The 15463-nt window shown below is 34.5% G+C and overlaps 1 protein-coding gene across 1 annotated transcript in view; it reads left to right on the top strand.

Annotated features, from left to right (window-relative positions):
* The window catches only part of LOC145690433 (uncharacterized), a 47846-nt gene extending 36495 nt beyond the window's left edge, over positions 1-11351 (top strand). Inside the window, exon 3 of the mRNA XM_081765307.1 lies at positions 3110-11351. Within this exon, the coding sequence (XP_081621433.1) occupies positions 3110-4571 (1462 nt within the window). The 3' untranslated portion in view covers positions 4572-11351. The remainder of the gene's footprint in view (positions 1-3109) is intronic.
* The last annotated feature ends 4112 nt before the right edge of the window (positions 11352-15463 follow it).

The raw sequence follows: 15463 nt of genomic DNA, 5'->3' as shown, positions 1-15463 counted from the left end.
CTGAACAACTTTCTGTACTTATGTACAGTAGTGGAGATAATGCTGAACCTTGAGAAACTTCTTGAAATTGTACAAGTTTTGCTTTAGTAGGCTTAAATCCGATTAAAACTACTCGCTGAGCAAAACAATACGTTTATTGTAAAAATTAATAAAATAAAATAGTTTCGCCAATTATCCACTTGGTTTCATCAGACACTATAAATACACAGGTAATGACAGATTATATATATAAGAGACAGCGAAACAATTCCTGAGTGCTGATTGGTTACCACAAGCTACTTCAGCCGATCCCCTTCAATTACAAAACCAAAAACAAAATTCGCTAATTCCCCCCCCCCCCTTGTTGACACCGTATAAATACATACCTAATTTACAAAATAACTCAAATAGTAAATAAATAAATAAATAAATAGTAAATAAATAAATAAATAAATAAATAGTAAAGAAGAAATAAATCATATAAAATAAATAATATAGAATAAATAAATAAAAGTACTGAAATTTACAAAAATAACTTGTACAATTAACATATTCAATCTGTAAGGCTCCTTAATAATTTATTCCACTGTTCATCAATTCTAAATCCTGAATTCCAGTTCATGATCCTATCACCTATTTCAATAAATCTTGCTGCTTTCCATTTTCTCACTAATCTTGTCTCCTCTTGGCCCAGCAGTTTCACTTCACTCCAATTAATCAATGTCCTCTGTCTCTTATGTGCTTAGAGACTGCATTTCTGTCTCCAATCTAACGTCATACTTATGTTGTTTTATTCTGTAAAATCAGATAGAAGAGGCTGTTGTTTGTTGATGTATGAGCAGTTTTGTTATGAAGAAAGTAATACATGAGGCGAATGGGTGCAGCTTGGTTGGGAAGAATTTAATTTTAAATTATCTGTTAAAAAAGAAATGTGGCTGTACTTGGTCCTTATTCAACTTCGGGAACGATAGATCTTCATACCTTTCAGGATATGGGTTATTATCTGGTTCGAAATACGAGTTGTTAGAAATTAGCGAAAATTTGCAACATAATTAAAGAAACTTCTGTGTCGTAATTTATGTTATCAAACTTTGTTACAGTACTGTGTTGCAAACTTGGGTTGTTATTTTCCTGGAGTAATGAGAGTTGTAATCGATTTAAAATTATGGTTTTCGTTTATAAAAGAAATTGTAGGTTTTCATTTACAAAGCTTTTGCTCTTACTGTGAGTACCTTAGAATCATAATTCGTAAGTCATTGTCTCTAGAATGAATCAGACTTTATAACATTAAAGTTGGCGTATGGAACGGAATTGCAAATAAGTCCGAGTTTAAATCTCATCTAGATCAGAAGTAGATGGTTCGGAGTTACTATGGGCTTTTAGTGTAATTAACTATTTACTCAACTGACTGAAAGAATGCATCGTAAATTACTTCGTGTGGTATGTGTTAGCTGAATGATTACACACACACCCAGTCACTGTTTCACATAGCCATCTGGGACTTCCGATTCGAGTAACGATACCGTTACATATGCCTCGTTCTAAAATACATCACCAATGTATATTGAAAAATATGTTACTCACCGGGAACGATCTCATAAATGTCTCATATGAAGCCCTAAATAAACCAACAATATTGCAAACACTATCCAAAACGGGACTCGAATATGATCAGGGAACTTTGAAGACGAGGGCTCCTCGAGCCGTGAACACTTTGAATCACCCATGATGGGGAGTACAACTGCACACAACCTCAAATTGAAACTTGTTATTACGGGCGGTTAGACACTACAACACAATAATGGTAAAATCAATCTATCCTGGTATGCACATTGAGACACATAAACGCAAAAAATTCACTACCTTTCATATCATTTTCAAAATAACCTAAAAGCACTTTGTTACTGAATTTTATTTGGTAGCAAGAACTTTTTTTAAGCCACCTACTTGCGTTAAAACAGAACACAATTTTACATCACAGTAATAAAGTTGAATACACCGAATTTTAATAATTTTTTAATGATTTTTTTCTTTTTTCTTTATTGGTTGCCCCTAGTAGAGTTTAAGGTATTGTTACTATATGAAAAATGCCTTTAAAAAATAATACATGTCCTAGGCTCTATATTTGTTGCAAGTATCATTGGTATGAAGAAAAATCGAACTATATATACGATAGATCAAATGCGTATTCGAAAAAAAAAAAAATCACTTAGGAATCTCCCATTCATAACCTAATTACCTTAGATTCATGGTTCGGACGTCATTTTCCTTCAAATAAAGATGGCTTTTAATTGACACAATATACATATATCACGGATCCATAAGTTTCGGAGAAATTCCGGAAATTTTCCTGAAGAAGGTATTTTTCTTACATTTGGGCACCCATATCAGTACACCAGTGTTAGCTACCTGCACAAAAGGTACTCCGAATAATATCCTGGGATATATGTTTGCCATGTTTCATTCAAATATGGTTAGTAGTTATGAAGATATAAAAGTTTTTCGAGCCACGTACGATAATTTATGTAGATGATTTCGAGAGAGGTGTGCGAGGGAGGGCAATAGATTGTGTGTTTAGTAGCATATATCCTTACGAATAAAACGGATAACAGAAATAGCACTTATAATGTAATCAAGTACTCCATTAATTGTCACTGGTAATCTCGACCATTGTGATCCTTGATTTTAGAAGTCTAGTTAATGCTCATTATTTGCTTGCAACTGTCTGGTATGGATGATACTGTACTGAGTGACTTGTCGGAATAGCACGACTTCTGCCCCAATAATGTATGTCTGACATGCATTTCTGTTGTGAAACATTACTGTTAATACTACTATTAATATTTGCCTTTTCTGTGTGAGAAGTAGCTGCTGTGTTATAATTCATAATTGGGTAGTGGGGTTGATTGCGATTGTCAATAAGTTGATTATATTCCTTTCAATATTACATTGGATGTGCCTCGCGTAATGTTGATTTTGATTTCCACCATTCAATGGCTGAATGATAAGCTGAAAGTTTGAATGAGAATATTATAAATAAACTTTTTTTTTGCCTAGAATAGCTAAATTTTTCAGCTGTTATTTATATGAACTGAATAATATTTGTATGAATTATTGTCTACTTGACTAGGTGTGACGATGAAGCTGATCCGTATTACGACCCAACGTATCTTGAAGAAACAAATGTGGAAGACGCCGACACAGAGTTTCGACCGGAGGCCTTCGTTCCCGTAGATGGCGAGGAAGAATCCATCGAGGAGCCGGTGCAAGAAGAAGTTCCTGCAAAAGAACGCCATTTCTTCTGTGAGGAGTGTCGCAAGCACTTCTCAAGCAGAATCTCATTGTTGAGACATCTGAAGCGCCACATCAAAGAGCCTCGCTTTGTATGCAACGAATGTGGTAAAGGCTTCTATTTTAAAGTGGAACTTAATGTTCATCTGAGAAGACATAAAGAAAGACCGTACATGTGCAAAATATGTAAGAAATCGTTTCGTGAGAGTGCGTGTTTAACAGCGCATATGCAAAATCACAGCAATAGTGATGGACAGTCGTATGTCTGTAATGTTTGTGGTATATCTTTCTATGCACGAGGTGAATACTTCAGACATAAAGTTGCCGCACATTCTGAGAGTCGTGGTCACACGTGTGAGTATTGTTTAAAAAGTTTTATTAATAAGAGCACCCTTGTCATTCACAGAAGATTACACAGTGGAGAAAAGCCATGGGCGTGTGAAATGTGTGGTAAGCGTTTCGCTAGGAAAATTAATTACTTCAAGCATAAAAGAATTCATATGAAGAGAGGAGGATGGACGTGTAAGATATGTGGAGATGTGTTCAGCGATCGAAGTACTTTACTCGCTCATCGAAGTACTCATCCGAAGGAGATTCGTTTCCGTTGTAAGTCATGTGGCGATATGTTCCATAGTAGACGTGAGTTAATGATTCATAAGGAATCGCATAAAAGTGCTGGGTGGTATACTTGTAAAATGTGCAATAAATCTTTCCGTGGCAGTGTAAATTTTGAGAACCACCTGCGCACCCACTCTCCTTGGGACACAGACACTACAACTGGTCATCAGGAGAATAGAAGCTACGATTGTGACAGCTGTGCACAGACTTTCCATACAAAGAAAGCATTGTCCATCCACGTGAAAAGACATGTGGGTGAACGGCCGTTCTGTTGTGATCTGTGCGGGAAGCGATTCATGACTAAATCTAGTCTGGCCACTCACATTCCTCGGCATAGTACAGATCGTCCGTTTCCTTGTGACATTTGTGGTAAGGCTTTCCGTCAGAAGAGTAATTTAGAGATTCACACAAGAATTCACACGGGAGAGCGCCCTTTCCAATGTAAGTATTGCTCCAAGAAGTTTGTGCAGAAGACCAATCTGCTGATGCATACACGTACTCACACAGGAGAACGTCCTTATAAGTGTAAGTTATGTGACAAGTCTTTCTGTCAAAAGGGGAATCTCGATACACACAAAAGAACTCATACAGGAGAACGCCCATATATTTGTAAGTACTGTAAAAAATCCTTTACACAGGGAGTGCATCTCAAGAAACATGTTCTTAAGCATAAGAGTTCGTAGAACCATCCTTCCCACGCAACTATTTCAGTGTGCATTCATTGGAGGGGAAATTCGCGTCGACCACAGCAACAGACACTGCCAGTATTATAGCTTCAAAAATATTTCTCAAATTGTAAATAAAATGCCAAATGTTCTCTATTTTATTCAACAAGCATGTAGTAAAATGTAGCATGTTGTAAACTTTCCCAAGGAAATATACTTAGGTTTCGTTGCAAGTTTTCAACATAACAAACATACACACCAACCGTACGTTACAAAGCATCGAATAACTTTTTTTTTCGTTATCAAAAAAAAAAAAAATGTTTTTTTCTGTATTACTTATTAGTGATTATTTGGCAGCCGAAATATTCGAGGAATATTTCAAGTACTGTGATCTACGTTTGTCATTATTTGGAAATTTTCTTCCATTCAAGATTCATAACAAATGAAAATCGTTAAAAAAAAATTCCATCGTGCAGAAGTTTTATTATAATCCGAAAATTAGCTAAATTTTAGTATGGGCACGTTAAAGATATCGATGAGAATCATATGAAAATGTGTTAGAATGAAATACGAAACAAGGGAATATTTCATTTGTTGTTATATTTGTTACACAATCTTCATATACATTATTTTGCACTATACGTGATCTAATAGCGTTCTAAAGCTTTTTATACCATTGCAGAAGTCAGATTCCTCTGGCTTTCAAAATACTTCTCAATTGATGTTTTGAGGTCTTCATCTGATAGAAATTGCTATCCAATAAAAATCCTCTTTAGCTTTGAGAAAAAGTGGAATACAAATGGAGCCAAACTGGCAAATAAGATGGATATGACAGAAAATTATATTCCTGTTTATTGATTTTTCGCTCATAGAATGATACAGGAATAAGGTCGAACATTATTTTGGTGAATGACGATTTTTCTTTATAAATTCGTCTTTTTCTCATTTTCTGCCTCTGTAGCCCCTTCTAGAGTTTATACTCTTGTAATGGTTATATTAGATGGAAGGCAGCCAATCAGCACAACATTCCTTTGACGTCTTGAAAAAGAAAGATAAAAACCTTACCAATATATTTCCAGGCTGTTTCCTTTGGAGGTGGAGAACCGTAATGTTTCCATTATTCTGTTTTGTTTTGGTACGTAATAATGCAGCCGTGTTCATCCATGTATACAATCAGTTGGATTTGTCTGGAAACGAACTAACTTTGCTCAGAGATCTGCTTTCTGATCACTTGTTGGCATTTGTAGCACCCACTTTGCAGGTAATTTCTGCATGTATAATATTTTTCCGTTAAAATATGAAATATTAATTATCGTTTAATACCTAGAGCCTCAGCAGTCAAATATATTTAAACGATGATTCTGCATCGTCTGTCATAATACTTCAATTATTTCTGGCGTGGTGGCATACCTTGGTTGTCCAGTACGTAGATTACCTTCCAGGCTTTCACGACTGCGTTTAATTCATGTTCATTTGGAAACAGTTGAAAATATCTTGAAAGAGTAGTGCAGAACGTGTCTCATATCAATATGAAATTCTACTACTACCTTTGTACCCGTTTACACCGAATGTTTGATTACCACTCGACGTTCTAAATGTATCATTTTCAAACACGCATACACGCCAAGCACTCTAAATATTAACTGTAACTACAGCTACTCGTAACTGATCCAAACAAGAACGCACATATGTTTATGTAGAGGATAACATGTTTAGATAACGTATTCAGTTTTAACTAGTTGTGCCATGTATGGGTCATTCCGGAAAGTTTACAAATTTATCTTTCACTAAAGAACATATCCTAGAATTTGACATTTTTTAAGTGTAAGTGGTGGTATGTACTCTGTAACGTTCACTACACCTACCCAGATAGGATGGGCTTCTGTGAGGTACTACTAGTATTCAAGTAATCACTTTTGAATTCTAACGCACCAGGTTCTGGTTTTTTTTTTTTTTTTTTTTTTTTTTTTTTTTTTTTTTTTTTTTTTAGGGGGTCGCGGTGACTTAGTGGTAGAGCATTCATCTCTGGTGCGTGGGATCCGTTATTTGGTCCAGCTCGTGCCAAGTGGGCTTTGTAGTGGACAGACGCCGTGTGCATGGGCTTCCTCAGGGTTCTCCCGTTTCCTTCCATTTTCTTCATTCCACCGTTTCATTCGTTCTCATCACTGTCTCCTTTAGACAAAGGGCGTAAACATGAGACGTAAAACTAAAAAGTTTCATATTTTTCTCTCTATTGTCCATATTAAATGTATTATTTAAATTTTATTATTACTATAATTTCACATTTTAATTTATAAAAAACATTCATCTTCTTTTTTTAGTGTATGACATATATATGATGTTAAGTGCTAGTTTGAAAGCTTTTGTTGAAGCATAAGTTATACTACGATGCAGACCTGTCAAAGAGGAGGAAGTGAGATTGTGTTTCTCATAAATACTGAAGGAATGAAATAGTGCCGCTCACCGATAAGAGTAGTGGGCCAATGCTCTTGGAACTGGTGCCGTTTCATTTCCCCCGCAAAGCAGGAAGAAGGTAATTCGCTGTGTGACATGAAGGAATCGTATGATAAAGCGTGACACTATCCATGTCATACATTACATTCAGCATCACTGTCAGATTCCTTGGCTCTTGGCATTTGGGGGGAGGGGGATCGCGAGGACAAGGAGTCACATCCATTCATTGGAGTATCATTTCAATTTTGGCTTGCCCAAATTTCGTCCATACCGATTATTCTGCCCAAAAGCAAGCGTCATTCCGCGTTGTAACACACCAAATTGTCACGGCAAGGATGTAACGTATCCACTTTTGAACCTCTGTAAAATGATGATATACTGTATCGCTTTCGTTTCCGAAATGGATATCCTCAACTTTTATCCATGTGTGCTGTTCCAGCGTCGAAAATATGGCTTTAGAGCTGTCCAGTTTCACACCAACAATTCACAACTGCCTCTTTGTATGCACATGCACGAGCGACCTCTGTCTTTCCACTGTACGTACTGAGAACATCAGTACCCTTGCGTGTTCATATGCAATATGGCGACAATGTTGTCAGTATTTTCTTTCTAGCTTTCGTATATAAAATTCTTGCTATATCATGTTCTGTAACAGATGTAGACTGACAAACAGTTGATGTGTAAGACTTCTCATACTTATATTCAAACAATAGAGTAAAAATCTGAAATGAGAAGCTATTCTTTCAAAGAATGGATATTAAACGTAAGCATAATAGATTACGCAGAAGCTATCAAAACGAGAACTTGAAGTAACATAAAAAGAAAATAAGAGGGTTCAGGTATGGTTTTCTCGTGATCACTGCGTCAAAACTTTTAATATAATTGATAGTTGCGCTCTCACGTAACTAAATGATTAGCATATTCGTCTCGGGGACGGAAGACTCAGCTTCGTTTCCCGGTTAAAAAAAAAAAAAAACGAATCTTAAAACGTCGTAAATTTTGGCGTAGGGTCTACATTTTTGTGTGTAGTGAAAAGTTAAGACAAATTACCATAAACCTTGTTTTGTTCTATATTGAAAAAAAAATACATTCTTAAAATATTGTAACAATACAGTCAACGAACAAAGGTGTGGTTCTTTTCCTGGCGTTGGAATTATTTGTTTTACCAGAACAAGATTATTAACCATTTTTTGTAATGGTATGTGTGTTTGGAATATATGTTAACCTTCCATTGGAACAGGATATGAAATGTTTAATTATAATCTTTGGTTAACTTTGTGCTGGTTGTAATTATTTGTCTTATTCTGGTAAAAAAAAAAATGAAGTCAATACTTCTTTCGATGACGCTGTGCAAATATCGTATATGTTAAGTTGAAGTTTGATAAAATTCAGTGCATTCAGAACAATTAATACGTATAACATTGAATTCATTCAAGGAAAATCAGTGATTCAAGTATTTTAGGGAAGAATATGATTTGTTGGTGTAGTGTAATACTATCCTGAAGGCGTACAATAAATATTAATGTCCTATTAAGCAGTCATATTGGATTAATTGAAAATAATAATAAAAAGAGTAAAAGTATTTGACAAAATTTTACCTAATTTAGATAAATGATTTGCATAATGTGGTTACGTGAAAAGATAACATTAAATAATTGTTTTGTAATCACCAGAAAGCCGGCTGCACTTTAATAATAGATCAAAAAGGCCAGTCAACTTCTGTAGCATTCAGTCTCTCTCCTAATGTTCTTTGTTCCTCATACCTAAAAATAAACCACATTTTGAAATGATTTAATAATTTGAATAAAGTTTATTCACTTGTTTCAATTAGTTAGTCTTTGATATACTCAAATAAACCATAGTATCTGAAGTACAATCATGTTTTTAAAAAAATGCTTTCCTCTGGAGAGAAACATAGTGTTAATAGCTTTGGGATGGTTGTACCATTTTCAGTGAAGACAATCTTTTTTCTTTCTTTTAACAAAGAACTATTTTTCCTAGTTTATCAACTCTTTCAGAAAATGTTAACAGTAGGAAATGTATGTGTAGATACTATACATGGCCAAAATACATGTTTGCCTTTTGAAGAAACGAAATTGGTAGTAATTCCTTATTATAAGATAGACTGTAATTACTTCTAAAGAACCGTTTCTTCCCACATAAATGCTTTGTAAGATTTAATTAAATTTCACTGTTAAGAATAATGTCAACTATTATAAAACAACCATTGTAGTGTTTTGTACAAAAGTAATTAACAAATACCACCACTGAAGGTAATATTTTGATAATATACGAAACAACTAATAAAAATCTACAAAAATGAGCTTAAATTTGGAATAATGTTATGTTGTTTGACTTTACTTTTGTTGTCTAAAGTATAACAGTTTTATGTTCTGTTTATTTTATAGAACTTGTCGTGTATTTTTATTCACCTTTATGAATAGATCAATTAATCCTTCAGTCAGTTCCACTTTGAATGGGAATTTGTGACTAAAAATAAAACGTGAGCATAAGCAGTAAGACTGTGATTCTGAAGCCTGAACTAAAAATGATTTAAGTTTATGTTTAAATGCGGTGAAGGAATGGATGTGTGAGCTGCAGTAAGGTGAACCTTTTAGTGTACTTTACGATTAGCCATTGCGACGCGAACAAAAGAAGAAAGGAAAAAAAAAAATACATGCCTATAGACTATTTGACTAAATTTCTGGTTTTCCTTGAAGTAAATCTTCCGTTACTGGCATGCCTAATGAGTTACTTTCAGCACTTCTCTTTTGATTGGTTATAGCTTATTGTTTTAGGCATGCCTAATGAGTTACTTCCAGCATTTCTGTTTTGGTCGGTTATAGCTTATTGTTTTAGAAGGAACTCAAATTAAGAAGAGCTCCCTCGTGGCTAAGCGGTTAGCGTACGCGCCTTTGGCGTGGGAGACCCGGGTTCGATTCCCGGCGGGAGCTCATGTTCGGATTCCACGTTAATCAGTAGGTCCATGTCTCATATAGCCTCGCTGCTGAACGGGACGCTAAACTAAAATCAACTCAACTCAAATTAAGAAATTTGATACATATAGTTAAGAAATTTTAACTACATTATCAGGCATACCACTTATTATGACAAAATTGTTCGAGTTTCTTTAAAATTAGAGTATGTGATAGTCTTATGACAGCAAATATCGGGAGATAATACCAATAACAGGGCAATGGTATTTCTTATATATATATGCATATAAAGAAATATAAACAACTGATAGTAGTTGATGATATCAAAAATGAAAGGAAATTAAATCCTTCAGTTTAACGTTCCACGATTATGCCCTTTAGGCTAAGGGAGGCGATGCTTAAAGCAAGCGAAAGATGATGGGAGAATTGGTGGAATAAGAAAGTGGGAGGAAACGGGAGTACCCCGAGAAAATCTACGGACACGATGTTGTCCACCACAAGCTTACTTGGCCGGGGATCGAACCAGGGACCCCTCATACCAGAGGTAAATGCTTTACCACTGAGCCACCGTGCCCCCGTTGATGATATCAGATGTTAAGTTTCCTAACTGAATGATACTTCTTTACTTGTATTTCTCAATCACAATCACTCCTATTGTAAAGAGCATTAGTGGCGCTAAGTAGTGTTCTAAACTATTCACGAAATATAGCAAAACCTGCTAAGTTGTCCAGCTGTTTAATTTGACAGCATTACCTATGAAACCAAGTTGACATTTGATAAGTTCGATGTTTCGTCCGTAACCAAATGTGGCTAACTTCGTCAGGTTTAATTATATTGGTAATATTTTTTATTATTATTATCGAATTTCAGAGCGTCATTTCGTTTTGAAGTGTACATCTGTACTAACTCAAAATACAGTATTATTTCATTGCAAATGCACTATTCGTACTTTAAGAGCATTTTTTTTTAAATATATATATATATATATATACGTGTGTGTGTGTATGTATGTATAATGAAATTTTTATTACTAGAATATGTCAGTTTCCACTTGATTTCACTTTTTATTTTATTTTCAATCAAACACAGTACACGGACAGTACAAAATACGTGGAATAGAAGTACTATATTTGTAAGTTAGTAGTATGTTTTTATTTTCGTATTTTTTCATAAACACACTTTTAATATTTATCTTGTTTCTCTTTTTATTGTTATGTCTTTTGTTAGTAAGTTATATTTTTTATTGTTGCGAGAGTGAAATCAGGTTGAAATATGTATATTTGTGAAACGTGTCTTAAGACGTTCAGAAACTCTGTTTAAACAGTTTAAGATGTGTATGCATATACAGGTACAGTCTTCCAAGAGATTAAAAAAAAAAAAAAAAACGCACTGTGTGCGACGAATTCTGTACTCATGGACATGTAATGATTAAACGTGAAGACATATGATTACATCAGAATTTATAACAAATATTTGTCAAATGGTTTAGATAAATGAAAACACAAAAAAGGGTATTTATAGATTGTTTTCTGAAAATATATAATTGTTAAAGAGATTAAGAATTCACTTAAAGTAATGGTTAAATTTGTATAAAAGTGTGAGCCACTTTACAATTGAAGAGTGTCTTGAATTCAGAAAAGTCCTATTCAGGGTCGCATAATAGTTCAGTTTTTAATGTGTAATAGATTGTGAGTGCGTGGGGATACCAATTTGCAGATTTTTATAAGCGTATACTGTCATTGTACTTTTAAGTTCATTTTTTGATCCTTTACAGCTCTTGTTTTCTTGTCATTTTTCTTTCTTCATAATTTAAAAAGTGAAAAAGAAATCAAAATTTGGGCTTCATAGCAGCCTAATACTTCGAAGATAACGTGAAATAATATGTATTCAGTGGATTATGATAGCGTTTATTATTTTTTAACTTATCCATCCGTTGCATGATGTTTTAATTGATATATTCACAAATTATAAAGTCTAAACATTATATCAGAACTTAGTCACTTTATTTTATACTGCATTGTATTAGACCACTGTGAAGTCCATTCCGTTTTTTTCGAACTTGTGACGAAACTGCGAATCCGCAAAATTCTCCCCATAAGACCTTAGTGCAGTGTTAACCATCAGAATTTACTGAAAACTGTCCTTTAGAAAGAAAGAAAAGGTATGTACTCATATTGACGTAATTATTTTACATTATCTGAATGACTGTTGCTGTTTTGATACTTCCAAAAAAAACAATGTACTTCGATGTATTGTTATGAATAATTTACAATAACTAGAGTTCAGGTCAGTATTTTAATTCATTGCACATTACGCAAAGTCATCACTGAACAGATAAATTTAAACGTGGAGACGCAGCATTAGCGATTTTTTTTTTTTTTTTTTTAAATTACGAAATACAAAATATTACTTATACCAATCACAACAATTCTTTGGTGTATCAATATATTTCCAGTGAAGCTTTCCTTTCATTTTTTCCCGTCTTCAATATTATTTTCGAATAGAAATTGAACCAGCCATTTGCTTCTTGGTAGTTGTCATCTAAGAGAGTGGAAAATGCCTTGAGCCAGTGAAATATCAAGACTAGCAGAAAGAATTCAGATTTGTATTGTATTATTATTTTAACATGTTTTAAATTTAAAAAAAAATAAAAATAATAATAAAAAAAAGATACATTGTAGCGTCGCGTACATTTTTCTTGTATACAAGACCAAAGCACGTTAGGATTGTATGTTTCTGGTCTTTGCAAACTACGAGTGGAAATTCAGTATGTTCCCATGTTGTGTGTAGGTAGTGTTATAACTTCCCATAATATGTCAGTGCTGCGTGAAGCATAGTCTCTTATTATTGAATAGTTAATGATTTGATAAGTCATATCCAGCGTATTTCTTTTAAAATTCATTACATTAAGCGGATTCTTAATCAACATGTGAAGTAGTCACTTAAGCAGTATAAAGGACCCATGTCCAGTCCGTAAACTTCTGCTTGGACATAAAAATTCAGTTTCTCTTCTGGTGGCTTGGCCTATAACTAAAACAGCTAAATATTGAAATGTGTTTGTAAATATAAGTTTTGTTCTAGTGACACTGAAAGCGTGAATTGTAGTATTAGCATTTTCATATTATAAATAAATGAATATTATAAATATTTAAAATATATGTATATGAAGGTCTCATGGTAGAAGGGTTTGAGAAATATGTAAGTAAGAGAGTGTGTGTGTATTTTTAATGACCTCTAAAAGATAAAGATGTGTAATATAATTATATGAAAGCAGTGAATAGACTTGTATACTAAGATTTTTCAAATTGACCTTCTGGTTGAGATCTTCGATTGTATTCTGCATTTATATTTATTAATGTTCTTAATAAAACTGCCAGAGTGAATTTTGAAGAAAGAAACCAATTTTATTTAATTTTTTCCAGTTTATAGAGAATCCAAGTACTTTATTCTTTACTAGAGACTGAATTCTATAAATATGTAAACATCGAGTCTCTAATAAAACAAATCAGGTATGTTGTGTAAACAGCGTCTATCAATAATCCCATTTCAATATTTAGATGGGATGCCTAACAGTAATTCTCATTCGTTAAAATGTATAAAAGAAATATAAAGTCTGCGTGCGATTTTGAGTCACTCCTCACCTCGTCCCTGTCGCATCTGATGGAAAACTTGCTGCTACATAAAATACATGGTGTATGAAATTCCCTTTTCATCTTGTAGAATAGAAGTGATCGGATAAGCTTCTAGTTTGATAGTAAGACTTCCGTCTCTTCTAATTTATGGCTGTGAAAAACTGTTGGTATGTACTTCTGCATAACTAACTCTATAGGCAATGGAATATGGAGGTTCAATGCAGCATTCACAGAAGCTCTCCATTGACTTCTGTTCTTAGGCAACTGGACCCAGTTTCTACTGTGTATTCCTAATGGTCGTTTTCCGATTGGATTTCCAGTTAAAACTTTGAAAGTGTACTTTCTTTCATTCTGGCTACATGACCTCCCCATCTGAGCCTCCTAGACTTGATGGCCTTAACAATGTTTGGTCACCGGTATAAGTTGTGCAATTCCTCGTTATGAAGTTTCCGATGTTGCCCATTTCCGTTTCTCTTGGGTCCGAATATTCGTGTCAGGAGTTCATGTTCAAATATTTCAGTCCGCGTTCTTCCCTCAAAATAAGTGACGATGCTTCGCAACCATACAGCACAACGGGATAATTATCGTTTTATATATTTTAATGGTAGAACGTACAGACGTGTCCAAATTATTAGACTCAACATTCAGTTTCTGAATATTTTACTGTTCTTACAATATTATGTGAGAAAATACGTTCGAACTTAGTCCAAATTATACTTTGTAACTCTGTCCTAATTTCTAGTGGGTGTGGTATATGCTTTTCAATATCAATAAAACAAATGCGTACGTAACATTCAAATATAATTACTATAAAATGTGTATATCCAAATTGGAAACAAAAAATGAAATGGAATACTTACAAGAAAATTATCTCTCACACAAAGATTAATATTTCTTATGAAATCCCTTATTCTTTATTAAGTCTTTTATCCTTTGTGGCATCCTATGTACGAGTTTAGCACATTTGCCTTCAATTCAGCATCGTGATACCACAAATTGTTGATCTCTTTGATCAATTTAAGTTTGGTCCTAATGTGCTTGTTCTCTAGCTTTTCTTTCATGAAGCTCCAAAGGTTTCAATCGGGTTCATATCAGGACTAATGCCTGGCCACGGAAAAACACTAATTTCGTTGTCCTCGAAGGGTTTTGTCACAGCTTTGGTCCAGTAGCATGGAGCTCCATCATGCATAAAGATGAATTGTACGTCATCAAACCAGAGTGTAGTCTGGGAAATCAGTTCTTCTTGAAGAACTTGAGATAGTGGTCGTGCTTCATTGTCCTCTCTACTATATACAGTCTTCCAGGCCCGAAGACAGAGATCACACCCCAGACCATGACTGAAGTAGGATGCTTCACGGTTTATTAAAGACATTCCTACTTGAATTCCTCCCAGGTCAACGTCGCACATATTGTGAACATTCATCAGACACAAAGATACATGATTCATCACTGAAACACACTATTTTCCAATCGTCAGCAGTCCAATATTCTAGACCTCGTGCCCATTCGAGGCGTTTCTTTGCCATGATCAGAGTAGACTAATTTTTGTTTTCTTTCTTGGTCGTGTGCTTTTATTCCGTCGGCCCAAAGAATCCTTGGAACACTTTCAGGCCAAATGTCTGCACCATACTCAGCCATTTTTATACTTAAGTCTATTAGAAGTTGCACTTCTGTTTCCCAGAGCCAATCTTTTTAGTTTTCTGTTATCTCTTAGCGATAGCTGTGGCTTTCGCTCACACTTCCCAACCCTATTTAGGCTTTTGTTCATTTCAACAGAGATTCTACTCACAGATTTTTGTTCTATCCCAACTCTACCAGCAATGTATTGCCGTGTATATCTTATTTCCATCAGAAGTATTTTGTTAACTTCCATTTTACGCGGAGAAAG

Source organism: Thermobia domestica, chromosome 7, assembly GCF_964235325.1.
Source record: "Thermobia domestica chromosome 7, izTheDome1.hap1.1, whole genome shotgun sequence".
NCBI classification, from domain to species: domain Eukaryota; kingdom Metazoa; phylum Arthropoda; class Insecta; order Zygentoma; family Lepismatidae; genus Thermobia; species Thermobia domestica.
Note: the sequence above shows the minus strand (reverse complement) of the source record. Positions and strands in the feature narration are given on the sequence as shown.